This window comes from Brachyhypopomus gauderio, chromosome 14 (assembly GCF_052324685.1).
Source record: "Brachyhypopomus gauderio isolate BG-103 chromosome 14, BGAUD_0.2, whole genome shotgun sequence".
NCBI lineage: Eukaryota > Metazoa > Chordata > Actinopteri > Gymnotiformes > Hypopomidae > Brachyhypopomus > Brachyhypopomus gauderio.
This window is the reverse complement of record NC_135224.1, coordinates 1,426,618-1,453,606: the sequence shown is the minus strand read 5'-3', so window position 1 is coordinate 1,453,606 and position 26,989 is coordinate 1,426,618. Positions and strand designations below refer to the sequence as shown.

The 26,989-nt window shown below is 44.2% G+C and overlaps 1 protein-coding gene and 1 long non-coding RNA gene across 9 annotated transcripts in view; one reads left to right on the top strand and one right to left on the bottom strand.

Annotated features, from left to right (window-relative positions):
* The window catches only part of ptprn2 (protein tyrosine phosphatase receptor type N2), a 205,656-nt gene that overhangs the window by 138,976 nt on the left and 39,691 nt on the right, over positions 1–26,989 (bottom strand). For both annotated transcript variants that reach the window (XM_076972719.1, XM_076972720.1), the window contains 7 exons: positions 18,794–18,902; positions 18,520–18,658; positions 16,298–16,664; positions 15,842–16,090; positions 14,100–14,140; positions 6,334–7,019; positions 2,867–2,953 (listed from right to left, as the gene is read on the bottom strand). In XM_076972719.1, coding sequence (XP_076828834.1) covers positions 2,867–2,953; positions 6,334–7,019; positions 14,100–14,140; positions 15,842–16,090; positions 16,298–16,664; positions 18,520–18,658; positions 18,794–18,902 — 1,678 coding nt within the window. The remainder of the gene's footprint in view (positions 1–2,866; positions 2,954–6,333; positions 7,020–14,099; positions 14,141–15,841; positions 16,091–16,297; positions 16,665–18,519; positions 18,659–18,793; positions 18,903–26,989) is intronic.
* Positions 9,186–18,402, top strand: LOC143475017 (uncharacterized). Of its 7 annotated transcripts, XR_013120902.1 has the most exons (7): positions 9,186–9,331; positions 11,996–12,177; positions 12,249–12,312; positions 15,036–15,174; positions 15,339–15,391; positions 15,987–16,493; positions 17,607–18,402. It is a non-coding gene; the product is annotated as an uncharacterized LOC143475017 (long non-coding RNA). The 7 variants fall into 7 exon arrangements; XR_013120900.1 differs by lacking the exon at positions 15,339–15,391; XR_013120899.1 differs by lacking the exons at positions 15,036–15,174; positions 15,339–15,391.

Genomic DNA, 26,989 nt, shown 5'->3' with positions numbered 1-26,989 from the left:
GTCTACACATCCTGAACGTGCTGCTTCAGCTGTGTTCATACACAACAGGTGTGATTATCGCATGTTACTATGTTACAGCAGAACAAAACATGGTCTGACACTGTCAAAATGACTCTTCAGTAATGAAGTGTCTTCCTATATGACCGACCTGTTTAACAAAGGACAAGTAATGTCTGGATAATCTCTGTTTGTATATGTAAATGTGTATATACAGGTTTATTTTTCATTTTAAAAATGTTTGCATATGGTTGAATTTCCAAGATCTTTTCTGAAATTCAGACAAAACAAAGAACATGTGGCAAAAATGGATTCACAGGATTTCATGTGGACAAAGTTCCTGGAAATATTACAGTCAGGCCTGTCTGGGGTCAGGTCCCACACACTATAACATATAGGGTCATGGGGACAGGTCCCACACACTATAACATATAGGGTCATGGGGTAAAGTCCCACACACTATACAGACTGAGAAACATGTGAGTCACTCAGCATCTACTAAGTGACATGTTGAGCATTAGTGAAGAAGCCTTTTAAATAAAGTTTCTAGACATTGTTCCAGAGTCTGGTGTGCGTTTGAGCAGCAGGTTCATGCAGGTCGGTGAGAGCGTCTCACTCTCCGTTTCACACACACCTTCTGGGTTCTTCACTTTGAAAAACAAGCGGACTGTAATCAGTCCAGACCTCACGCCAAAACACTCTGCTCAGCTACTGAAAAGGCTCAACATAATAACACAATAACAGTTTTAAAGCCTTGAAATGCATACATGAACAAAACCCAGAGTGGCTGCAAAAGTCCAGTAAAACGTCAGTTTTTCTTCTGCTGTGATGCACGGTCTCGTCTTTACATGTTCAATTATCCAGATTCACCTGTTCATTACATGTGGATGTCTTCAAAGGTGTGTGTGTTTATCTGATCATAACATCACTATGTATACAGTGCTATCTAATGTGTTTATCAGTGTGTGTTCAGTGCAGTGTAACATGTTTATCAGTGTGTGTTCAGGGCAGTGTAACATGTTTATCAGTGTGTTCAGGACAGTGTAACATGTTTATCAGTGTGTGTTCAGAACAGTGTAACATGTATATCAGTGTGTTCAGGACAGTAACATGTTTATCAGTGTGTGTTCAGAACAGTGTAACATGTTTATCAGTGTGTGTTCAGAACAGTGTAACATGTTTATCAGTGTGTTCAGGGCAGTGTAACATGTTTATCAGTGTGTGTTCAGGATAGTGTAACATGTTTATCAGTGTGTGTTCAGAACATTGTAACATGTTTATCAGTGTGTGTTCAGAACAGTGTAACATGTTTATCAGTGTGTGTTCAGGATAGTGTAACATGTTTATCAGTGTGTGTTCAGAACAGTGTAACATGTTTATCAGTGTGTTCAGGGCAGTGTAACATGTTTATCAGTGTGTTCAGGACAGTGTAACATGTTTATCAGTGTGTTCAGGGCAGTGTAACATGTTTATCAGTGTGTTCAGGACAGTGTAACATGTTTATGATTGTGTGTTCAGGACAGTGTAACATTTATCCATGTGTGTTCAGGGCTGTGTAACATGGTTTTCAGTGTGTTCAGGGCTTTGTAACATGTTTATCGGTGTGTTCAGGACAGTATAACATGTTTACGTATGTGTGTTTAAGACAGTGTAACATTTATCCATATGTGTTAAGGGCTGTGTAACATATTTATCAGTGTGTGTTCAGGGCAGTGTAACATGTTTATGAATGTGTGTTCAGGACAGTGTAATGTTTATCTGTGTGTGTCCAGTCTCACATTGTCATTAGACAGTTCACTGTGAGAAACATTCTTTTGTGTTTCTACTGAAGTCATTGTTCAATCATTTAAGTTATTTAAATCTGAAGTCATTGTTCAATCATTTAAGTTACTTAAATCTAGTAAAGTTTAAATGTAAAGTTTAAGTAAAATAGAATAATAAAATTAGTGAAGGATTTAGGGTAAAGGACAGAGGGTAAAGTGTGCAGGGTAAAGGATACAGGTGGAGAGCACTAAATAAAGGGTATATGGTGAAGGGTATAGCATGAAGGGTGTAGGGTGAAGGGTGTAGGGTGAAGGGTACAGGTGGAGCGCACTAAATGAAGGGTATAGGAAGGGATACAAAATAAAGAGAATGATTGAAGATACTGGGTGTTGAACAGATCGGTGTGTGGTGATGAACAGATCAGTGTGTGGTGATGAACAGATCAGTGTGTGATGATGAACAGATCACATGTGTGGTGATGAACAGATCAGTGTGATGATGAACAGATCAGTGTGTGGTGATGAATAGATCAGTGTGATGATGATGAACAGATCAGTGTGTGGTGATGAACAGATCAGTGTGTGATGATGAACAGATCAGTGTGTGGTGATGAACAGATCAGTGTGATGATGAACAGATCAGTGTGTGGTGATGAACAGATCAGTGTGGTGATGAACAGATCAGTGTGTGGTGATGAACAGATCAGTGTGTGGTGATGAACAGATCAGTGTGTGGTGATGAACAGATCAGTGTGTGGTGATGAACAGATCAGTGTGCGATGATGAACAGATCAGTGTGTGGTGATGAACAGATCAGTGTGTGGTGATGAACAGATCAGTGTGTGGTGATGAACAGATCAGTGTGTGGTGATGAACAGATCAGTGTGTGGTGATGAACAGATCTCTGAGTAAAGGGCGTGTTTCATGTTCCTCAGCAGCTCCCAGAACCACCAGGTCCGTGTGTGGTGGTTCACTGGACGCTGTTACGTGACACAAGTGTGTGTGTGTGTGTGTATGTGTGTGTGTGTGTGTGTGTGTGTGTGTGTGTGTGTGTGTGTGTGTGTGTGTGTGTGTGTGTGTGTGTGTGTGAGTGTGTGAGCACTTACGACAACTGAAGGAAGTCAGTCACATGCAGCTTCACCCTCTCAGCCAACGTCTCCATCAGGCTCAACCCCTGATCAGTAGAGAGAGAGCTAGAACATGAGAGAGAGAGAGAGATAGAGAGAGGAGAGAGAGATAGAGTGAGAGGGTGAGGGGAAGAGAGAGAAGAGGAGAGAGTGAGAGAAAAAAAGAGGTTGAGGGGTAATTTTAAAGATCAGCATTAAAACACAGAGACACCATGAACATGAACATAAAGCAGCAGTGTGTGTGGAGTGTAAAGCAGCTGTGTAGAGGAGTGTGTGTGTGTTTAGAGGAGTGTGTGTGTAGGAGTGTCTGTGTGTGTGTAGAGGAGTGTGTGTAGAGGAGTGTGTGTATAGGAGTGTGTGTGTGTGTAGAGGACTGTGTGTGTAGGAGTGTGTGTGTGTATAGAGGAGTGTGTGTAGAGGACTGTGTGTGTAGGAGTGTGTATGTAGGAGTGTGTGTGTGTAGAGGAGTGTGTGTGTGTGTGTGTGTGTGTGTGTGTGTGTGTGTAGAGGAGTGTGTGTGTGTAGAAGTGTGTGTGTGTAGAGGTGTGTGTGTGTGTGTGTGTAGAGGAGTGTGTGTGTGTGTGTGTGTGTGTGTGTGTGTGTGTGTGTGTGTGTGTGTGTGTGTGTGTGTGTGTAGAGGAGTGTGTGTGTGTAGAGGTGTGTGTGTAGAGGTCAGTCATGGTCCTGTGCTAGGGAACTGGTCTTGTGACCGGAGGGTCGTGGGTTTGATTCCCAGACCTGAGGTCATGACTGAGGTGCCCTTGAGCAAGGCACTTAACCTCAACTGCTCCCCGGGCGCCGGGCTAGGGCTGCCCACTGCTCTGGGCACATGTGCACCACAGCCCCCTAGTAATCACTAGTGTGTGTGTGTGTGTGTGTGTGTGTGTGTGTGTGTGTGTGTGTGTGTGTGTGTGTGTGTGTGTGTGTGTGTGTTCTAACTGCACAGATGGGTAAATGCGGAGGACAAATTTCGTTTGCTGTGAAAAATCACAATTGACAAATATGGCACATTTACATTTACATTAAAGGTGTGTGTGTAGAGGAGTGTGTGTGTGTGTGTAGAGGATTGTGTGTGTAGTGGTGTGTGTGTGTGTGTGTGTGGAGGAGTGTGTGTAGAGGAGTGTGTGTGTGTGTAGTGGTGTGTGCAGAGGAGTGTGTGTGTAGAGGATTGTGTGTGTGGTGGTGTGTGTGTATTGGTGTGTGTGTGTGTGTGTGTGTGTGTGTGTGTGGAGGAGTGTGTGTGTGTGTGTGTGTGTGTGTGTGTGTGTGTGTGTGTGTGTGTGTAGAGGAGTGTGTGTAGTGGTGGGGGTACCCAGGTGCACAAGGGCCATTTTATATGTGATGGGCAAAATAATAATGTGTAAATGGACATAGATGTGTCACAGATTCATAATAAAGACTGTGTAACATCACCCATATCTCACACACACACATGCATACACATTACATCAATCAATGCACACATTTATACACATACACATGCACAATTACAACCCAATGAACATGTATAGAGATACACAGATAGCATCACACACACACTCACACACACACACACACACAGAATGAAGGTGAGAATTAAAGTCTTATTTATAGGTCACTCTTCGCCCCCGGGCGCCTCCCAAATACACACACCTGTTACACACACCTGTCTGTGTTCTCTGATTATTTACTTCTTATTGGAGATCAGCTTCTCATGACAGTAGGAACACACACACATATATACCAGAGGTGGGGACTCGAGTCACATGACTTGGACTCGAGTCATTAATATTAAGACTTTTGACTTGACTTGAAAAAATATTCAGAGACTTAGACTTGACTTGGACTTTTACACCAATAACTTGGGACTTGAATTGGACTTGAACCTGTTTACTTGCAAAGACTTGATTTTTTTTTTACCCCAAATCTAAATTTTAAAACGCATATTAATATTTATAAAGTGCGCCCCATTAATTTCATTTCCGTCCTTCTGACGCAGACCGGTGTTACACCAGATTCTGTGAGCGTCGAGTTTTGTGACCACAGGGGGCGCTATTTCACAGTTTCTGTTCAGAGGCACAAACGCTTTACGAATGCTACGTAAACTACGCTGATGCACTTTCTTTACTCGTTTTGTTGATGTCCACGAGCCAAAATATGACAGATGTTTATATTTACATTTTATCATCTCTTAATTACATAAATGTACTTAAACAAGATTTACCATCCCCTCACCATTGCAGCCAACAAAGAAATCATGAATGGGATGTACAGGTGAGCCTTTTTAACTGGGGTCACCAATTCTGATGGCAGCCATCAGAATATGTGACCACACTGAATCTCCAGGTAACAATAGTACACCGTGACCCCACAATAACAGAAAACAATGAAAAAATAACCCTAACCTTTTATTAGTCTATATTTAAACATTTTATCCAAATGTTTAGAATAACCATTCGTAATGACAGCATCTTGCTTACGATGAAGCTTGCTATTTTCGTGTAAAATGATGTAACGAAACATTCTTGTTTAAGTACATTTATGTAATTAAGAGAAGATAAAATGTAAATGATCTGTCATCTTTTGGCTGGCGGACACCAACAAAACGAGTAAAGAAACGCATCAGCGTAGCATTCGTAAAGCGTTGGAGCCTGTAAAAAAAAAAAACTCGAAAGGACTTGAAATTCCAAGTTTCAGACTTGGGACTTGACTTGACAGTTGCCTGTCTTGACTCGAGACTTGACTTGAGTTGACTGTCTTTGCTTGAGACTTGACTCGGGACTTGAGGATAAAGACTTGGACTTATTTGAGACTTGCAAAACACTGACTTGGTCCCACCTCTGATATACACACACACACACACACACACACACACACATACATACATACATACATATGGGTAAGATGTTAAAGTGAATCAAATATTTTCAAAGGAAAAGGAAAGAGTGAGGGTAGAAGAAACACTGAGCTTGTGTTCAGTGCAGTGAGTTGGTGTTCAGTGCAGCGAGATGGTGATCAGCGCAGTGAGTGTGTGTTCAGTGCAGTGAGTTGGTGTACAGTACAGTGAGATGATGTTCAGTGCAGTGAGCTTGTGTTCGGTGCAGTGAGTTGGTGTTCAGTGCAGCGAGATGGTGATCAGCGCAGTGAGTGTGTGTTCAGTGCAGTGAGTGTGTGTTCAGTGCAGTGAGTTGGTGTTCAGTGCAGTGAGCTTGTGTTCGGTGCAGTGAGTTGGTGTTCAGTGCAGCGAGATGGTGATCAGCGCAGTGAGTGTGTGTTCAGTGCAGTGAGTTGGTGTACCGTACAGTGAGATGATGTTCAGTGCAATGAGCCAGTGTACAGTGCAGTGAGCCAGTGTACAGTGGTAATGCCTATTAACAAGATACTGTGGGCATAGTTGACAGGGTCCAGCAGACTGTAGAATTACCATGGTAACAGCTCCTAGACATGCACCAGCATTTTTAACTCACTCCTCAGTGATGATGTAGCCAAAGTATCCGTGGGGATGAGGACTGGCTGCCTCCTCCACCCGAAACCTCCGCTCCACCCCTGCACCATTCTCCATCTCCCCCTTTACCATATTCTTCTTCTGGGGTTCTGCTCTTGCCTGGGAGTCCTGGTCTCTGTGGGAGTCCTGGTCTCTGAGGGAGTCCTGGTCTCTGTGGGAGTCCTGGTCTCTGTGGGAGTCCTGGTCTCTGGGGGAGTCCTGGTCTCTGGGGGAGTCCTGGTCTCTGTGGGAGTCCTGGTCTCTGGGGGAGTCCTGGTCTCTGTGGGAGTCCTGGTCTCTGAGGGAGTCCTGGTCTCTGGGGGAGTCCTGGTCTCTGGGGGAGTCTTGGTCTCTGGGGGAGTCCTGGTCTCTGGAGGAGTCCTGGTCTCTGGAGGAGTCTTCGTTCCAATGCAGCTCCATCTCTGTGTCCACGACAGGCTCCAAATCCACAGTGTCTGGCTCCATTGTCTTCTTCGTCAAGCCCAATGGAATGTCCAGGTCCATCTGGGTGGTTCGGCTCTGGACATTTTCCCACCCAGCTGTCTTCACTCCTCTTGCTGGGAGCATGTTGTGGCCCAGAAAGATCTCTTCACCCTGGGCAGGAGCAGCTCCTTCAGGAGCAGAGTCTCTGCTCAGGAACTCCAGAAGTTCACTGATAAAACCTCCATCCTACAAAAAGACATGCTGGACGTTAGTGTTAAGAGTTTGCTGTGCTTTTCGGTTGAAAAATATTAATAAAAACCAAACCAAAGACTATCTGAGATGTTTGTATTATATAAATAAATACTGAAATCACCAATCAGTATTTATTTGTGAATAGATTACAATCAAATGAAAATACAATAAAATCAACAATGCAAAGTCTTAGAGAATGAGATCTTTGTCCATGCAGGCACATCGAGGGCACTGAGATGCTGGTGAGGTCAGAAACAGCAGCTTTGTTTCCCAGAAATGTGGAGGTGAACTTCCTGTCCTCCACTGCAGAGCCGGACACTCCTGTTCAAGACCTTACTCAGCTGGAGAACAGCGCAGACGTGCTAACTGACACACTGCCTTTATTTCACAATACAGTTTAGTGTGTGGTACCAAGCAATCACTGTCCACTCCTGGAGTTTTTGAAACAGAAACTCATTCCAGTTTGCAGTGACAACCCCGTTGTCTTCACAACCACTTGGACAGTGTGTTCTTCACATGCATCCACACTTCATTCAAACTCCAGTCAATACACACTTGTTATGTGCTATAAAGATTTTAGCTCAGATGAAGATCAGTCATCAGAGCTGTAAGCCATCACCTAAAGTCCAAACATCAAGCTTCCTCCTATGAGTGTGGTAAAAACCACATGTTCCTGTCACCCAGGCCCGTCGTGTCTCTTTGGTGACCCATCACCTGACCCATAACTTAGTACAGATCACCTCTAGTGATGTAAAGTAATGTTTAGACATATCTACAAAGAAAACTACATGCAATAATGGCTCCTACACACCGGTCCACCAGTTAAACCAGTCACAGGAGCCTAAATGTATGCATGTCTCTTCTTTTCTTCTTTGGACCAGAGGTTCCCAGCACATAGCTCAGGTAGGATTTGGTCTTTACCACTATTCATTACCTGGCTTATTCTAGTAGTAAGCAAATCTTGGATACAGGTCCAAATGCCCAGTGTTGTGTTGTAGCCAGACTGAATCAGTCCTCTTTTGCCAAGGAAAACCTGAAATACTCTTTCCATCAACCAGAAGCCACAGGGAGCTTAGAGGTTCACAGTCACCATGGTTTCTGTATGGATGTGTCCATTTCTGCCTGTCCTGGAGGCGTCATTACCCAGACTACTGTTGCTGAGGAAAAGGATACCTGAAAGAGACTCTCGCTTATCCCACTATAATGTGGCCCAGTATGGGGCCCGAAACTCAGTTTTACTCTTTTGGGGGAGCACGATGAATTCAGTTATGGGCTAGTGTTTCAAAGGCTTTTCTTTTAACATTTTTACTTAAATTAAATTTTTTCCACTGTCAAATTTTAGGAAAATTGACCTTGATGTCAAATGACACCTTCCTGTAGTGAGCCAGTATGGCTGTTAACGGGGAAAATTGATGTTTCATATCCGCAGGCATCACTGATTACAGATCTTAGACTTTAGACTGTAATTTAGATGTTTGTAGGATCTTTGGCCACTTCCTCATGATATAACAGCTCTCAGCGTTGGGTTGCGTTTGGAGAAGGAACTATCCCTGTTCACTGAAATTTCAGATGGTAGTGTGTCCCTGTACGTGAGTCCTGTCAGATGGTAGTGTTTCTCTGTACGCGAGTTCTGTCAGATGGTAGTGTGTCCCTCTACATGAGTTCTTTCAGATGGTAGTGTGTCTCTGTACATGAGTTCTGTCAGATGGTAGTGTGTCCCTGTACGTGAGTTCTGTCAGATGGTAGTGTGTCCCTGTACGTGAATTCTGTCAGATGGTAGTGTGTCTCTGTACGTGAGTTCTGTCAGATGGTAGTGTGTCTCTGTACGTGAGTTTTGTCAGTTCTGTCAGATGGTAGTGTGTCTCTGTACGTGAGTTCTGTCAGATGGTAGTGTGTCCCTGTACGTGAGTTCTGTCAGATGGTAGTGTGTCCCTCTACATGAGTTCTGTCAGATGGTAGTGTGTCCCTGTACGTGATTTCTGTCAGATGGTAGTGTGTCCCTGTACGTGAGTCCTGTCAGATGGTAGTGTGTCCCTCTACATGAGTTCTTTCAGATGGTAGTGTGTCTCTGTACATGAGTTCTGTCAGATGGTAGTGTGTCTGTTGTGTTTATCCACTACTGTGTGACTGCGGGTCAGGGAGGTTACTCACCATTGGTGCACGTAGCCAGCTATCTTCTAAATATAGTCCAATGCGAGCTCATTGTGAGCAGTTGGTGTCCAATGAGAAGCCACAAACAATGTTTAAGTTGCGCTCGCGCGAGATTATGAACATGGCGTTTTATCATTGACGGCGGCGCATCACCAGTAAGTCACCTCTCTCTCTCGTTCAGCTGCGATTTCTAACGTTGTCTTTGGTTTAATTTAAATGCGTATACGTATAGCTTAGTCTGAGTTTAGAGCGTATACCGTTTCGCTGCTTTAACCGACGCTAGCATCGCTTAAGGACTGTTTGTGCTGTGTTTTCCAACTCAGTTGTGTTCTGCCACGCGTCTGCATGTTATCTGTTGCATCATGGGAGATGTAGTCCGCACACTTTGCAGTTTAGCGCTTGATTTCTATTGAGTAAACGCAACTGTTTGACTACAATTATATTTATGGCTTTGTGCCTTTGATAAAACGGTTAAGTGTTTATATTAATCATTATTATTATTAATCACTACGCATTTACGGTTAAATATTGAAATGGGTTTACCAGGTAAATGTTAGGTCAGCTAGTTATTGCACTGTGCTAACCCTGCCAAGTATTTTCATTGTTTATATGTTACATTTATTGCATTTGTGCATTGTTTATATATTATATTAATCCTGGGGTTAATTTAAATATCCTGCATTTTTATGAGCATGGCTGTATGGCCTTATTTATACCATGTTACTTATGTATACGGTTTTGTTGTACTTTTAGGTTTATGACCTAAGAGCTACCTAAATGCTGACTAAGAGCCAACTAAAGGCTGCCTAAAAGCTGTGGGAATAACCTGAAAATAAAGAAAATAAACAAATCCACAAAGAGTTATATCTGTCTGCCGTTTCGTCAATGCCCTTTCGGTGGGAAAACCGAACAGTGTCCCTGTACGTGAATTCTGTCAGATGGTAGTGTGTCTCTGTACGTGAGTTCTGTCAGATGGTAGTGTGTCTCTGTACGTGAGTTTTGTCAGTTCTGTCAGATGGTAGTGTGTCTCTGTACGTGAGTTCTGTCAGATGGTAGTGTGTCTCTGTACGTCAGTTTTGTCAGTTCTGTCAGATGGTAGTGTGTCTCTGTACGTGAGTTCTGTCAGATGGTAGTGTGTCCCTCTACATGAGTTTTGTCAGTTCTGTCAGATGGTAGTGTGTCTCTGTACGTGAGTTCTGTCAGATGGTAGTGTGTCCCTGTACGTGAGTTCTGTCAGATGGTAGTGTGTCCCTCTACATGAGTTCTGTCAGATGGTAGTGTGTCCCTCTACATGAGTTCTGTCAGATGGTAGTGTGTCCCTGTACGTGAATTCTGTCAGATGGTAGTGTGTCTCTGTACGTGAGTTCTGTCAGATGGTAGTGTGTCTCTGTACGTGAGTTTTGTCAGTTGTGTCAGATGGTAGTGTGTCCCTGTACGTGAGTTCTGTCAGATGGTAGTGTGTCCCTGTACGTGATTTCTGTCAGATGGTAGTGTGTCCCTGTACGTGAGTCCTGTCAGATGGTAGTGTGTCTCTGTATGTGAGTTCTGTCAGATGGTAGTGTGTCCCTCTACATGAGTTCTTTCAGATGGTAGTGTGTCCCTCTACATGAGTTCTTTCAGATGGTAGTGTGTCTCTGTACATGAGTTCTGTCAGATGGTAGTATGTCCCTGTACGTGAATTCTGTCAGATGGTAGTGTGTCTCTGTACGTGAGTTCTGTCAGATGGTAGTGTGTCTCTGTACGTGAGTTTTGTCAGTTCTGTCAGATGGTAGTGTGTCTCTGTACGTGAGTTCTGTCAGATGGTAGTGTGTCTCTGTACGTCAGTTTTGTCAGTTCTGTCAGATGGTAGTGTGTCTCTGTACGTGAGTTCTGTCAGATGGTACTGTGTCCCTCTACATGAGTTCTTTCAGATGGTAGTGTGTCTCTGTACGTGAGTTCTGTCAGATGGTAGTGTGTCCCTGTACGTGAGTTCTGTCAGATGGTAGTGTGTCCCTGTACGTGAATTCTGTCAGATGGTAGTGTGTCTCTGTACGTGAGTTCTGTCAGATGGTAGTGTGTCTCTGTATGTGAGTTTTGTCAGTTCTGTCAGATGGTAGTGTGTCTCTGTACGTGAGTTCTGTCAGATGGTAGTGTGTCCCTGTACGTGAATTCTGTCAGATGGTAGTGTGTCCCTGTACGTGAATTCTGTCAGATGGTAGTGTGTCCCTCTACATGAGTTCTGTCAGATGGTAGTGTGTCCCTCTACATGAGTTCTGTCAGATGGTAGTGTGTCTCTGTACGTGAGTTCTGTCAGATGGTAATGTGTCCCTGTACGTGAGTTCTGTCAGATGGTAGTGTGTCCCTGTACGTGAATTCTGTCAGATGGTAGTGTGTCTCTGTACGTGAGTTCTGTCAGATGGTAGTGTGTCTCTGTACATGAGTTTTGTCAGTTCTGTCAGATGGTAGTGTGTCTCTGTACGTGAGTTCTGTCAGATGGTAGTGTGTCCCTGTACGTGAGTTCTGTCAGATGGTAGTGTATCCCAGTACGTCAATTCTGTCAGATGGTAGTTTGTCCCTGTAAGTGAATTCTGTCAGATGGTAGTGTGTCCCTGTACGCTTCATAAATCATCCCAATAGGGTTTCAATGCCATAGAGTCCTTTATCCTGACACTTGATGATCTCCTGTGGTTCTAACAGATTTGGGGCATTGGTGTCACTTTGGGATCTGGGATCTCAAGATCTTTCAAATCCATTTTTTTTTCAATCTTGTGAATTGAGAATATAATCCTAATCCACAGGGTTAATCCACCTAATCCTTTATTCTGTGGCATCTGTTTCAGTATTGAGCACCACAGACTACACTAGACTACATGTGCTACAGATCAAGAGATTATTGCAAGCTTTACTTCATTATACCATAACACTGTTACAAGTCCAGGAGGAAGAGATTAAACACTGGTACAAGTCCAGGAGGAAGGGATTAAACACTGGTACGGGTCCAGGAGGAAGAGACTAATCACTGGTATGAGTCCAGGAGAAAGAGCTGTTGTGTGCTGCTGCTGCAGTGTTTGTCACTTGGTTTTCGTGTTGCAGGACATTGTAGCCAGATCTCCACAGGCATGTGATGGAATAACTGGTTGCCAATCTTCAATGACATGTAAGACCCTTTCAGTAGCTTTACTAACATTCAGAACATTAACAGCAGGTTTGTGATGCAAATTACAACATAACAGGCACAGAAAAAGTAGTCACTGTAAAACAGTATAAAATGTATTACATTGAGGAAAATAATGTATTTGAATACCCTGCGACTTTGCAAGTAGTCCGACTTAGAAATCATGGAGAGGTCTGACATTTTCTTCTTAGGTGCATGTCAACTGTGAGAGGCATCCGGAAATCGCAATGTATGACTTTTAATAATTTATGTTTGTATGATATATTCTGCAAATAAGTATTTGAACACTTGTGAAAATCAATGTTAATATTTGCCTTTGTTAGCAATTCCAGAGGTCAAACATTTCCTGTAGTTTTTCACCAGGTGTGCACACACTGCAGCAGGAATCTTGGCCCATTCCTCCACACAGATCTTCTCCAGATCGCCAGATTTCTGGGCTGTCGCTGAGAAACACAGAGTTTGAGCTCCCTCCAAAGATTTTCTATAGGGTTTTAGTCTGGAGACTGGCTAGGCCACTCCAGATCCTTGATATACTTCTTACGGATCCACTCCTTAGTTATCCTGGCTGTGTGCTTTGGGTCATTGTCATGTTGAAAGACCCAGCCACGACCCATCTTCAATGCTCTAAATGAGGGAAGGAGGTTGTTTCCCATATATACTGTATACGCCTTATCTTACAGAATTTTATTTATAAGACATACATCTGCAATTCCAGCTTTCTTCAAGCAGCCCCAAACAGCTGTCAACACAATGCGGCCAACATAAACATTTTCTGAACCCCAACATGAAAACTCACTGCATGAACACACCCAACACTCCCAATATGAACACACCCAACATGAACACCCAACACTCCCAACATGAACACACCCAACACCCCCAACATGAACACACTCAACACAAACACCCCCAACATGAACACACTCAACACAAACACCCCCAACATGAACACACCCACAACTCCCAACATGAACACACTCAACACTCCCAACATGAACACACTCAACACAAACACCCCCAACATGAACACATCCACCACTGCCAACATGAACACACCCAACATGAACACACCCAACACTCCCAACATGAACACTCCCAACATGAACACTCAACACAAACACCCCCAATATGAACACACCCAACACCCCCAATATGAACACACCCAACACTCCCAATATGAACACACCCAACACTCCAAATATGAACACACCCAACACTCCAAATATGAACATACTCAACACTCCCAACATGAACAATACTCTCAACACCCCAACACAAACAACAGTCACAAAATGAACAACACCCCAACACCTCCAACATGAACACTCCCAACACAAAAGCTCTCATGACATATCATTTCATTACATTTTGGCCCAATGCAGCACACAAAACTTCAGGAAAAAAGAAAATGACCTAACAGGTTTTTGACTATTTGCAGCAACTCAGATGCTGTTGGAGCCCTTCTTGGTTACAGTCTTTAAAATGTTTACAATTCCTCTGTAAAGGTGTCCCATGATCTCCCAACTGGCTGGACCTACATCAGCAAACTAATTTGCTCCAATCCCATGCTGAGGTCCAGTGGATCCTCAACACAGTGGATTCTCAACACAGTTCTCATGGCTGACAGCATCTCTAACATTAAGTTGTTTATGAAAGAAATGTGAAAGCAGCAATCTTTTGGGAGGAAAAATCATGTGTATTATTCATCCTGCACCAAAGAGCACTTTTATTTATTTTTATGTCTTTGAGATGTGGTATTGTGGTGTTACCTTTTCATCTGACTTGGGGTTGTTTTCTTCAGGTTGTTCCTCTGTAAACAACAAGCACATGAACCATGAAGACCAATCGAAAACAGCTCTTATAACCAATACTTTAAGAAAAATATCTTGTCAACATTTTCTCTACATCTTGAGAGCTATAACTAAAATAGATGCTTTAAAAAAGTGTTTGTGACTATATTCGACCCTGTAATCAGCAACTAACAGAAGCAAAGCACTTTGTAAGTCGCTCTGGATAAGAGCGTCTGCTAAATGCCGCAAATGTAAATGTAAATGTAAACTAACAATTTCAACACCACCAAGCTGTATCAATGAATCAGCAAATTTCACGAGTGCCAGTCAATTATTTGTGCATGCACAGAATGCCGGGAAGAGGGAGGAGCTTTATAGGGATATTTAAATGAAGGGTGTGGTACGGAAGGGTGCAGGGGAGACATCTGGTGAAAGTTAGAAAGTTATAACAGCAACCTTAATCTAGAAAACAGCATATCTAAAACTCTCCTACACCAGCACAACGAATGATATGAAATATATTCTACCAGAAGTTAATCTAACCCATAATCCTGAAGGATTGTCATTTGCCATTGTCTTTATTCAAGAAGACGTAAATCTCTTCATTTCATTGTTCTCTTAATTTTTGACTGAGACAGGAAATAAGTGGCCACCCCCTTTGTTTGTACCTCCCCAACATCCCAGTGTTAGAGACGCATTTAAAAAGTTCCAACTCTTCTCCTTGTTGAATTTGCTAGGTTTGAAACTTTGAATTTTTTTTTTGTTTGATAAATGTATATTATATTGGATGTGTGTTATTTTAGTAGTTGCCAAAGCCAAACAGTTCTTCTATCGAGACTATTAGAGTTGGTGCTTTTAATATTCATGCAGGAGACTTTGTGTGGTGAAGTCTTTTAATTTGTCAGCATATGTCAGGATCATAGATCCTGGTGCGACTACCGGTCCTGGATCATGGTGCGACTACGGGTCCTGGATTATGGTGCGACTACGGGTCCTGGATTATGGTGCGACTACGGGTCCTGGATTATGGTGCGACTACCGGTCCTGGATTATGGTGCGACTACCGGTCCTGGATTATGGTGCGACTACCGGTCCTGGATTATGGTGGGACTCTGGATCTGCTTCTTATTTTCACTTTGTGTCTCTGTTGTCTATATAAGGGCACCGGTCCAGACTCTTATTCTGTAATTCACTCTGAACAGTTCTGTATCTCTTTAGGATGATTTCGTTTCCAACTGACCCGGTGTGAACACTGGAACATCTACAACAATGTGAGGGTTAACCATAACCTTAAGTAAATATTTATTTCTGTACCACTGTGTACACTGAGCAACAATTAAATAAAATGACAAATAATTCTATAAAATGCAGTCCTAGACCATAAAAAATTTAAATGATGTAATTCACCAAATACTGCAGATCACAACATGAACACACCACTAATTATCAGGAAAACCATTAAACGTGAGATCAACTGGTCTGAAGATGTCTACAGGGTGTGAGAGTCGGACGGTCTCTGTCCTCATTTCATCGGTGGAGTAGACCGGTCTCACTGGTCTTCTACATGTCCACATGTCCACATGACTACATGTCTGTGTCCTCTCCTTCCCCACCAAAGTATCAGGGTTAATTGGAAAGTTTTTTCCCCCTTTATGTAACTCGTGTGTAGGTGTGTGTAGGTGTGTGTGTGTGTGTAGGTGTGTGTATGTGGGTGTGTGTACCTGGGATATGGACACTGTCTCCAGCCTTCTTCACTTGCTGTTCAGCAACAGTAGGCTCCCTCTTCATCTCCTCCTCTTCATCACCCTTTTCATCATCTCTGACCTCACCACCCTTGACCCCCTTCACTCCACCCACCACCCGCAGGTCCTGAGCGAGGAGCTCTGTGAGCTGGTCGAGGTCACGTGGGGTCAGGGTGTCCGTGCTGATGCTCTGCTGCCAGAGATGTTGTGCAACACCTTGGATGAACTCTGGAAGGAAGAGAAAGACAAAAACACCAGGAGGGTCCAGAGGGACTGAGAGACAGGACGATATCTTCTCCCTTCTATACAGACAGGAGGACATCTCACTTCTTCAGGACTCCTTCCACATCCACGTTTGACATATTGGTAAGAAATCATTGTCTTTGGTTATAAACATGTTTCTGCATATTCCACTCCCATAAAGGTAACACCTACCGTCCCCTGGGCTGCGGGGGCCTGTGGGAGAATGCCGGTTCACTGCTGATCCGAACAGTAGTTTGTCGGTCCTGGGCCTAGGAGGTTGTCTGGAAACACTTGGAACCTCGTCTCCCCTGGAAGGAACTGTACGCTGAAAGCTGAAGTCCTGGACCTTCTGCAAGGGTGTGGGGAGCTGAGACTTCAACCCAGACAGGTACCGCTGCACCGCGGACAGGAGCCCAGTGTGATCAGGCCTGAGTCTGGTCGGGGGAGGAGGGCCCAGCGGGGGCAGTTTAGAGGGGCGCCGGAGGAAGGTGGAAGACCGCGGTGCAGGTGGCCGTCCGGGGGGCCAGGCGGAGTAATCAGACATTGTGTTGGCTCTAGACTGGAAAGAGAAAGAAGATAATTCAAGTACATTAGTTCTAAAAAAAGAGAATCACATGACTGTCTGTAAACAGGAAGAAGAGAAGACATTGTGTTAGCTCTAGACTGAAGACAGAAGACGTATCACACCGTTAGCTCTAGACTGAAGAGCAGATATATCACACCGTTAGGTCTAGACTGAAGAGCAGAAATATCATCTAGACTGAAGAGCAGAAATATCACACCGTTAGCTCTAGACTGAATGTAACACAGCGTGCACTGCGGAGTGAGGAGGCGGACACAAATGCTGATCAAGGTCTGACCATAATCAAGGTCGCATAAACAGGCAGGGGTCATAACGGGCGAGCCATCCAGATTAGACAGAACACAATCACCGACACAGAGAATTGCAAAGGGGTTTAATTACACAGGACTAAACTAGACACAGGTGGGGACACTGATGACATGGGCGTGGCAGACGGAGGGAAACCATGGGAACAGACAAGCAGGGAACAACACAGACACGAGGAGCAGGAACAATAGTGACAGTTAGAGAGGGGGTGTAGCCCTACGTAACACTGAAGAGCAGAAATATCACACCGTTAGCTCTCGATGGAAGATTTAACTAAAATATTGATATCATACTCTGAATGCTCATTAAGATTCGGTTATAAATATTATAAAAACATTTGATGAAAATGCCCCATCTATAGATTATATCTACTGTTTCTAATCTTGACTGAAAAGCACTTTAGTTTAAGCTGAACTGATGAGTCCACTATATGTCTACACTCAAAAGTGTACACTCAAAAGGGTTCTCAACTCCAGAGGCAGTTCACTGGTGTATGTTCTCTGTGCTGTTGTGTGTGTGATTGAATGACTGATGTAACAAGCTTCTCTCCTCTCTCTCTCTCTTCTATCCCTTCACTCTGTCTCTCTCTCTCACTGCTCCTATGGAATGGAGAACTCTGTAAACACTGAACCAGCAGGGTGGACCTCCCCAGACGATCAGCTCCACATAAACACTGAACCAGCAGGGTGGACCTCCCCAGACGATCAGCTCCACAGGCTGCAGCTGTTCATTAGCGCTGTGAACTTTTCAACTCAACTCAGCCTTTGTGCTCATAGGCAGCTGTTTGCTGGGTTTGTGCGGGCTGCCACGGTTCGGACCCCTGCTGTAAAGAACAAGGCTGAAGGTTTGTATGAAGGTTTTCAGCCATTCAGGTCACTGGATTGTCAAATACCAGTAAATCAAGATGGCTGGATTAGACGTTGTAACCTTGAAGACGTTTCAACATTTGAGGCCCATCAAAAGTTTAACTGATATGTCACATCCTTTTATAAGTGTGATCCAGCGTGGCTATAAGTCTGGCTGTGTAAGTTATGTGAATGAATGATGTAAACCCGAAGATGTTCATATTGAGTACAGAGATCACACATATGACGAGCACCATGTCTAAAAATGTCTATAGACAAGTTTTTCAGGACAAACTTGGTTCTTGATCAAAAACAGAATGGTTGCATGAACATTCTTTAGCCACTTCCTATATATTCTGAATTGCTATAATTGCTATGACATCAGTGGGATTTGTTATAATAGTAACATAAATTAGTATAGTAACATACAGTAGTATTAGAATAGTAACATTCAGATATCTTGCTGTAACCATGGGGGGGTATTTTGTTTTGCTGCACATAAGTCAGCAGCCTGTTTTTAGTAACCTATTTTAATGTATATTTTGCAAAATTAATGTGCAACTGTTAACAAATAAAACTTTCAATTGAATAATTTATTCAAAGATTTTCTTAAATTATTCACACAGTGAATAATTCCATTGACATTTTCTGAACAGCTAAAGAGATTGCTAGACCCTTACCTGTCCTTGAAGATTCTGTTTAGAGGAAGTGACATCAGGTGGCAGGAAACCAAGTTGCTGTAACTTCCTGTGCAGAGTCCTGTCCCTTTGAGCCTCGTGTCTGCTCAGCTTCCTGTTGTCTTCCTCAGTGGGAGGAGCCCTGTTTGAAACACAGGAGTGTAGAGTACAACAGACCAGAACCAACCAATCACAGGCGCACCGTTTTGAATCATGCTAGCATGTGAGCAATGTTAAGGCAAACTGTCCCTTTAAACACGGAGCCCCGCCCACTCACCTGGGGCTGGGGGGGAAGGTGAGACGTCCGTGCTGTACTGGAGATTTGGGCAGCTCCACCAGTTCTCTGGAGATCACCTCCTGGGTGACATCATCCTGCCAGGTGAAGCCTGGACAGACGAAACGACAAGATCGGCCCACAGACCACAAAACACACACAGAAGAAGCTCATCAGAAATGCATCTGAACATTCCTGACTTTTGTAGTGAAACCCAGGAGTTATGTGGTGAGGGACCCTCAGGAACGCGAGTGCTGGAGGTGTGACCTTCTGCCTCTCAAAACAGCCATTCCAAACATTCTCAGTTCGTTCAGGTGATCCCGCAGGAACACACGCAGCGCCGTCTGACACTGTAACCTTGCACTAGTGCACAAGGACATCATCCCTCTTTACTAACAACGTCAGCAGTAAGGCTGGTTTCACACAAATGAGAAATCATTTCATGAAAATGAAAGATATGTAGATGTGTGAAGGAACGGTTTAGAGGTACGCTTTTATTTCATGACGTAATTTGAACCAAATACAACACAGGGTCCTCACATGTTGAAGAGAATTAGTTGTGAGGTTTATTCATAAGGATTTTGACACCCGGTGTAGAGAAGGCTGGGTCAGTCTGGCGTGTAAGGGGACAGCAGCCCTGGAGAAATGACATCTCATCCATCTCATCGCAATATTTAAGCTTCAGACACAAAAATAGACACGCAAGTACATTAGTTTTTACATATATAAAAATGACACTGATATTTTAGATCTGTTGAAGCTATTTTTTAGTCTTCGTGGTGCAGAGAGTAAAAATGTTACCCACTCCTTCTATTACCTCCATTAAAACCTCAATATTGCTTTTGGCAGAGTTTTATGGTAGCTCTTCCCCAGGGAGTTTGAGCTCTAGCACAAAGAACAGAGTAATGAATGCCAAAGTGCCACAGCCAGGGGGCGCTCTCGAGTGGCGAACTGGGGCGGTTGTTCTGGACTGTTGGCAAGGAGGGCCAGCTGCATAGCAACACAACCTCTCCACATCCACCTCTTCATCCCCTGAAGCACACGCAGGTGTGACCTCATTATGACCTCATTATGACCTCATTAAACCGCTATCATCCCCACACATTGTATGGCGCTAATCCGTTTATATGGCGACCTGGGGGAAGAGTTTCACAGGTCACGTTTATCTGGGATTCAGCCACACAGACCAGGACACAGTAACGCTGCAGGAGAAGACAGGAGATCTACCAGACCTGACCAGTGACAATAAAAACACCCATCTCTCCGTCACTCTCTCTCTCTCTTCTCCTCTCTCTCTCTTCTCCCGTCTCTCCACACTCTCTCTCCTCTCCTCTCTTCTCCTCCCTCTCTCTCTTTCTCTCTCCTCCCCTCTCTCTACACTCTCTCTCTCTCCTCCTTTATCTCCTATTTTCATAGCACTTCTGACAACAGGTAATGTGACTGGTAGCTTCACCGAGGTCCAAGCCCCCCGTGAGACTAACAGGTCACAGTAATGAGGACAGACTCCTTAAGAGCCTGAAGCAGCAGTATTCTGGTCAGCAGCAGCCCAGCAGAACAGGAGAAAAATAAACAATAAAACCAAAAAGAAAAACAGTTCAAGCTCTTTGAATATGAAGCAGACTCTTCCAGAACATTCTGTTGTTAATTCAACACCATTGCTGGGCAGAAGTGAACCGTTTTCTAAACTCCGCCAGGTGTTTCAACTATGATGCATTAATCAAGCTAAACAGGAGATGTTTGGACCTGTTGGACACGTCCAGATCCATTAGACACTCAGTCCCTCCAGACTCAGACGTACCAGCAGAGCCTCCTGACCCTCCTCTCCTAACCCTAAGAAATCAAACATAGGTGCCCATAAATTGTGGAGTACATAAACTCTCTTCAGATCCTGAAGGTTCTATGGCTCCATAGATGAACCCGTAGAGTTTCAGTTGGATTCAGGGCAGGTAATTGGCTGGACCAGTTGGGCCATTGCAGTTGAGGCACTTGTTTTCTTTGATTGTGCTGTTGATTCCAGATCTTTCTGTAGCTCTTCATAAGTGGTCCTCAGCTCAGACGCCACAGGCATTGTGGAGCCACACAAATGCAGAGAGGATCGATATTTATGGAAGGGTGTTCTCCAAGATCAGGGTCAAAGAGGAGGCTTGGGTCCAATCAGAAAGAGAGTTAGACGTTTTGATACCATTCCTTATTCATGGCAATGTTCTTAGACAAAATATTGAGCGAACCTCACTCCCCTGGATGAGAAGCAACCCCACACATGATGATGCAGGACTCATGGTAGTGCTCACCTTTTTTTCTCCAGACAATCATTTTTCCAGATGTCCAAAACAGTGTGAAGGGGCTTCATCAGAGAGATGAAGAGACCCCAGCCCTTTGCAGTCCAGTCCCTATACATCCTGCAGAATGTCAGTCTGTCCTTGATGGTTTTCTTGGAGAGAAGTGGCATCTTTGCTGCCCTGTGGACACCAATCCATCCTCCAAAAGCTTCATCTCACTGTGCGTTCAGATGCACTCACACCTGCCCTCCGCTATTCCTGAGCAAGTTCTGGACTGGTGGAGACCCAATCTCTTAATCTACCCCTCACCCCAACCTACCCCTCACCCTAATCTATCCCTCACCCTAATCTACCCCTCACCCCAACCCAAACCCTGATCTCATAGCTCCACCCTCTTTAGTAGGTGGTCCTGACACTTGCTCACTTTATTGGGTACTATGAATTCTCCTTCACTGCAGGTGATCTACTCTCCTTGAAATTCCTGCTGATTGGATAAATGGTTGATTGGGGTGCTGTCTTACAAGCAGCAACGTCCTTTGAAACCCTTCTGATGCAATTATGACTGCATGTTAGAATCTATTGTTGAATAAACTTGCAAAATATTTGGAATTATTCTGGATTCATTACACAGTAAAAAACAAAACAAATTAACGTGCTGCTGTTCAGAGAGACACTACATTTCTGTATTTTAATCTTAATTTATCGTGGTTCACATCGATATCGGGATATCCAACAATGTATATCCAACAACATCAGAGTGATGTCAGCTATCTTGTCCTCATTAGCCTTGGCCATAAACTTATAGGCCATTTATTTTGTAAGGGTGAAATGCGTATGTATGTATGTAATATATCTCACCAATTTCATGTCACGTAACATAATAGTATATACTAAGAGATTAAAAAAAAACACATCAATCTCACCAGTCTCAACTGGTCTCTCATAACAAAAGAATAATTAAGAGATATTATGCGTGTTTGAGACGTGCTACTTGTGAAGAACACTGATCAAAGCTGTGAGTGGTGGCGGAGCGTTCTGAAGACACCATCTGTGCCTCTGATGTGGGGATCATACCACCCAGTCGAACACACACTGTAAAAGACCTGAAGTCATGATCAAAGATCTGGGCATGGGTGAAATGAAGAGGTTTCACTGTGCAGCGTGTTGAGGATTAACACTAACCCTGACCCTGACACTAATACTAACACTGACCCTGACACTGACACTAACACTAACACTGACCCTAACACTAACACTGACCCTGAACCTAACACTAACACTAACACTGACCCTGACACTAACACTAACCCTGACACTAACACTAACACTGACCCTGAACCTAACACTAACACTGACCCTGACCCTAACACTAACCATAACTCTGACCCTAACAATAAATACTAACACCAACACTAATCCTTACACTAACACTGACCCTAACTCTGACCAACAAATAATACTAACGCTAACCCTGACCATGGACGTAATTTTGATTTCAAAAGTGGGAGGGACATGGATTCGTCGCTATTTAAGTATTTGGTTTTAACCGTAAAAACTGGGGGGGACCAAAACCGGCTTTTGAAAAAGTGGGGGGGACATGTCCCCCCCGTCCCCCCCCAAAATTACGTCCGTGACCCTGACACTAATACTAACACTAACCATAGCAGGCTGGACTGGCTTGCTCATTATGGATCTGGACCCATGCTCTTGTGTTGTAAAAAAATGTAATATAAATAAACTACTTGACTCTGTTAGGATCAGTTGGGCTTTAAAACGCATCATTGCCGATGTGGACTGTTCCACCATTTTAAAACACCCAGTTAAGATTTCACCTCTGGTCTCCAACAAGTTGTTTCAAATACAATCCTTTCTAATAAAATAGTTTGGAGTGTATAGACCATAACCCTAACACACACACACACACACACACACACACACACACACACACACACACACACACACCTCAGTTCCTCATCTCTGACACTCTACCTCTTCCTTCGAGTCAAGTGTCCCGTTTTGGCCGGGACAGTCCCGTATTTTACTGCTCTGTCCCGGCGTCATCCCGTATTTTTATTTGTCCCGTATTTCCGATATCTCACGCCGAAAAAAAATATCCAGTTTATTTACATCAGATCCCCATATATGATTCAATACGTTACTAGTTCGCTACAGTACGTTACTAGTTCGCTAGCTCTGGCGCCATCCACCGGCGATATAACACTCCCCCCCCCCCCCCCCCCCCCCCCCGGGAACGTCCCGTATTTTTAAATACAAAACTTGACAGGTATGCATTGTACCCACCCAGAGGCATTCTGGGTAGGATTATACCATGGCTGGCATCGGCGGCACCTACACGAGTGCTGCGTTGTCACAGATGTGAGACGTTGGGTAAATGATTTGGTGAACAGGAATAGTGTGTGAAGAACAGCGTGTGGAGAACAGCGTGTGGAGAACAGCGTGTGGAGAACAGCGTGTGGTGAACTGTGTGGAGAACAGCGTGTGGAGAACTGTGTGGAGAACAGCGTGCTCCCCACATCTCTCCTGGACTGCAGTTGGCATTTTAAATCACGCAGAGCCACTGGCATGAGGCTCAGGCAGTGTCCTACTGTGTGTGTGTGTGTGTGTGTGTGTGTGTGTGTGTGTGTGTGTGTGAACAGCGGCAGCATCTAAACACCCTCCACAAGTCCCACTGTGTGTGTGTGTGTGTGTGTGTGTGTGTGTGTGTGTGTGTGTGAACAGCGGCAGCATCTAAACACCCTCCACAAGTCCCACTGTGTGTGTGTGTGTGTGTGTGTGTGTGTGTGTGTGTGTGTGTGTGTGTGTGTGTGTGTTTTCCCATAAGCAGAGTCCAGTTCTCAGACTGCATCACAGCCACACATATCTCTCCATGAGCTCATGGTGTTTACTCAATGCTTCTGCCTTTACACACATCAGTAACACACACACACACACACACACACACACACACACACACACACACAAAGCCAGCCATCGCCATCATGAAAGCCTACAGCTATACACCAACACACTTTCCTACCCTCACACACACACACACACACACACACACACACACACACACACACACACACTGTCCTGAAGTGTCCTGAAGGATCCCAGTGTGGTAACCGTGTCTCTCTCCACTCAGGTCTCAGTCCCATGGTGGAGAACTGCACCATGTTACACCAGGTCATGGGTGGAGCTCCTCCACCTTCATACCCAAACACACTGACTGACACTGCTCTGTCTGAACCTGCAGTTGAGGGGCTTCGAGAACACACTCAACACAACACTCAACACACAGCACTCAACACACACAACACTCAACACACAGAACCCAACACACTCAACACAACACTAAACACACAGCACTCAACACACAGAACCCAACACACTCAACACTCACAACTCAACACACAGCACTCAACACACAGAACCCAACACACTCAACACTCACAACTCAACACACAGCACTCAACACACTCAACACAGCACTCAACAATCAACACACACAACACTCAACACACAGAACCCAACACACTCAACACAACACTAAACACACACAACACTCAACACACAGAACCCAACACACTCAACACTCACAACTCAACACACAGCACTCAACACACACAACACTCAACACACACAACAGTCAACACAGCACCCAACACACACAGCACTCAACACTCAACACACAGCACCCAACACACAACACTCAACACACAGCACCCAAACACACTCAGTATTAAACGCACTCAGTACTCAACACATTCTAAATACTCAACACTCAGCACTTAATACTCTTAACATTCAACACGCTTAACACTCAGCACACTCAATTCTCAACACTTTCCATACTCTCAGCACTCTCAACGCTCAACACTGTTAACAGCGTTCATCCATGGTCTCACTGTTTTGCTGTTACCTTGTTCTAAATGTTGGCAGAAACATTGAAAAGAACTCAAGTTACAAGGCCAGCGAGCCACTGTGGATCAGCCCTCGTGTTTCACACAGATGGGCTCACAGGAACTCTTCCCACCAACATGGACTTACACATGCCGTACACACATCCAGCCCTCGTACGTTCAGGCACAAACACTCAGACAGCTGGTTCTGTTTCTTACTCTCACATTTGGTCTGTCTCTCTCTCTCTATTTCTGTACGTCTGTCGTCATCATGTCTCTCTCTCTCTCTATTTCTGTACGTCTGTCGTCATCATGTCTCTCTCTCTCTCTATTTCTGTACGTCTGTCGTCATCATGTCTCTCTCTCTCTATTTCTGTACGTCTGTCGTCATCATGTCTCTCTCTCTATTTCTGTACGTCTGTCGTCATCATGTCTCTCTCTCTCTCTATTTCTGTACGTCTGTCGTCATCATGTCTCTCTCTCTCTCTATTTCTGTACGTCTGTCGTCATCATGTCTCTCTCTCTCTCTATTTCTGTACGTCTGTCGTCATCATGTCTCTCTCTCTATTTCTGTACGTCTGTCGTCATCATGTCTCTCTCTCTCTCTATTTCTGTACGTCTGTCGTCATCATGTCTCTCTCTCTCTCTATTTCTGTACGTCTGTCGTCATCATGTCTCTCTCTCTCTATTTCTGTACGTCTGTCGTCATCATGTCTCTCTCTGTCTGTCGGTCTCCTCTCATCTGTCTGTGAGTCTGTCTATCTGTGTGTGTCTCTCTTTGTCTCCCTGTCGGTGTGGGTGTTAATCATGCGGAAAGCACGTGAGGAGATATTGATGAGGAAATAAGAGCGGGGTGAGTCGGGCCTCTACGTGTCTACATCACCCTGCGTAATGACTCAGCTCAGACCTTCTAACTCAACGTTCTTCTCATTCAGGAACTTTCTTGGAAACAGTCTTTGAAAGCATGTGGCAGTATACTGTGTAGGAGGAGCCAACCAGTCTGCTGCTTTCTGATTGGACGATGGAGTTAAGGATACCAGTTCCAACATATTTGCACTTGGACACTGTATGTGCTATTAATGCTCTGCAGTCATGCCCGTGATCTCGGTGGTGATACATACTACCTCACTGCGACTCCTTTAGCACATATACTGCGTATTGCACACGGCATAATCTGCACAAATCTAACCCTACCTCTTACACTTCTCAACTGCACTCTGTCTAGTGTACTGTACTGTAGTGTACTGTACTGTAGTGTACTGTACTGTCTGTATTGTGTTGTACTGTTGCACTTATGTTCTGTCTGCACTGTGTTTTATGTTGCACCATGATCCTGGAGGAACGTTGTTTCTTTTCACTGTGTACTCTGTATGTAGTTGAAATGACAATAAAACCTCTTAAAGTCTTGATTTCAAAACTTTCAGGCTGTTTAACTCCAGCACAGTGTTAAAAGGCTATGTTTAACTCAGTTATGTTAAAAGTTCCCAGCGGTGTTGAAAGCTTTCAGGCTGTTTAACTCTGTGATGTTGAAAGCTTTCAGGTTGTTGCTCCAAACACACACACTGGTTCTATGAGTTCTATAAACACACACACTGGTATTGTGACTGTTATAAATACACACACAGGTATGAGTGATGTAAACACACACGTGTATTCACTCATGCTCACTACACATATGCACACACACGCAAACAGGTATACACTCATATGAATGAATGAATGAATGTTCGATTTATATAGTGCCTTTCAGAATACCCAAGGCGCTTTACAATTTTAAACAGAGGTACAAGTCTCAGACAACCAATCACACACCGGCGAGAAGCGGCAGCCAATTGTGCACAGCGTACTCTCTACTGGGATCCACAGCCCCCTGGGGGACTGAATGGGGTGCAGGAAGGGGAGAGAGGACAGACCCTAGTGACAGAGCACCATCCACTACTGGGCATACAAGCACACACACATTCATGCACACACACTCACACAACTGGTTTTATTGGACAGAGAGACACAGACACACA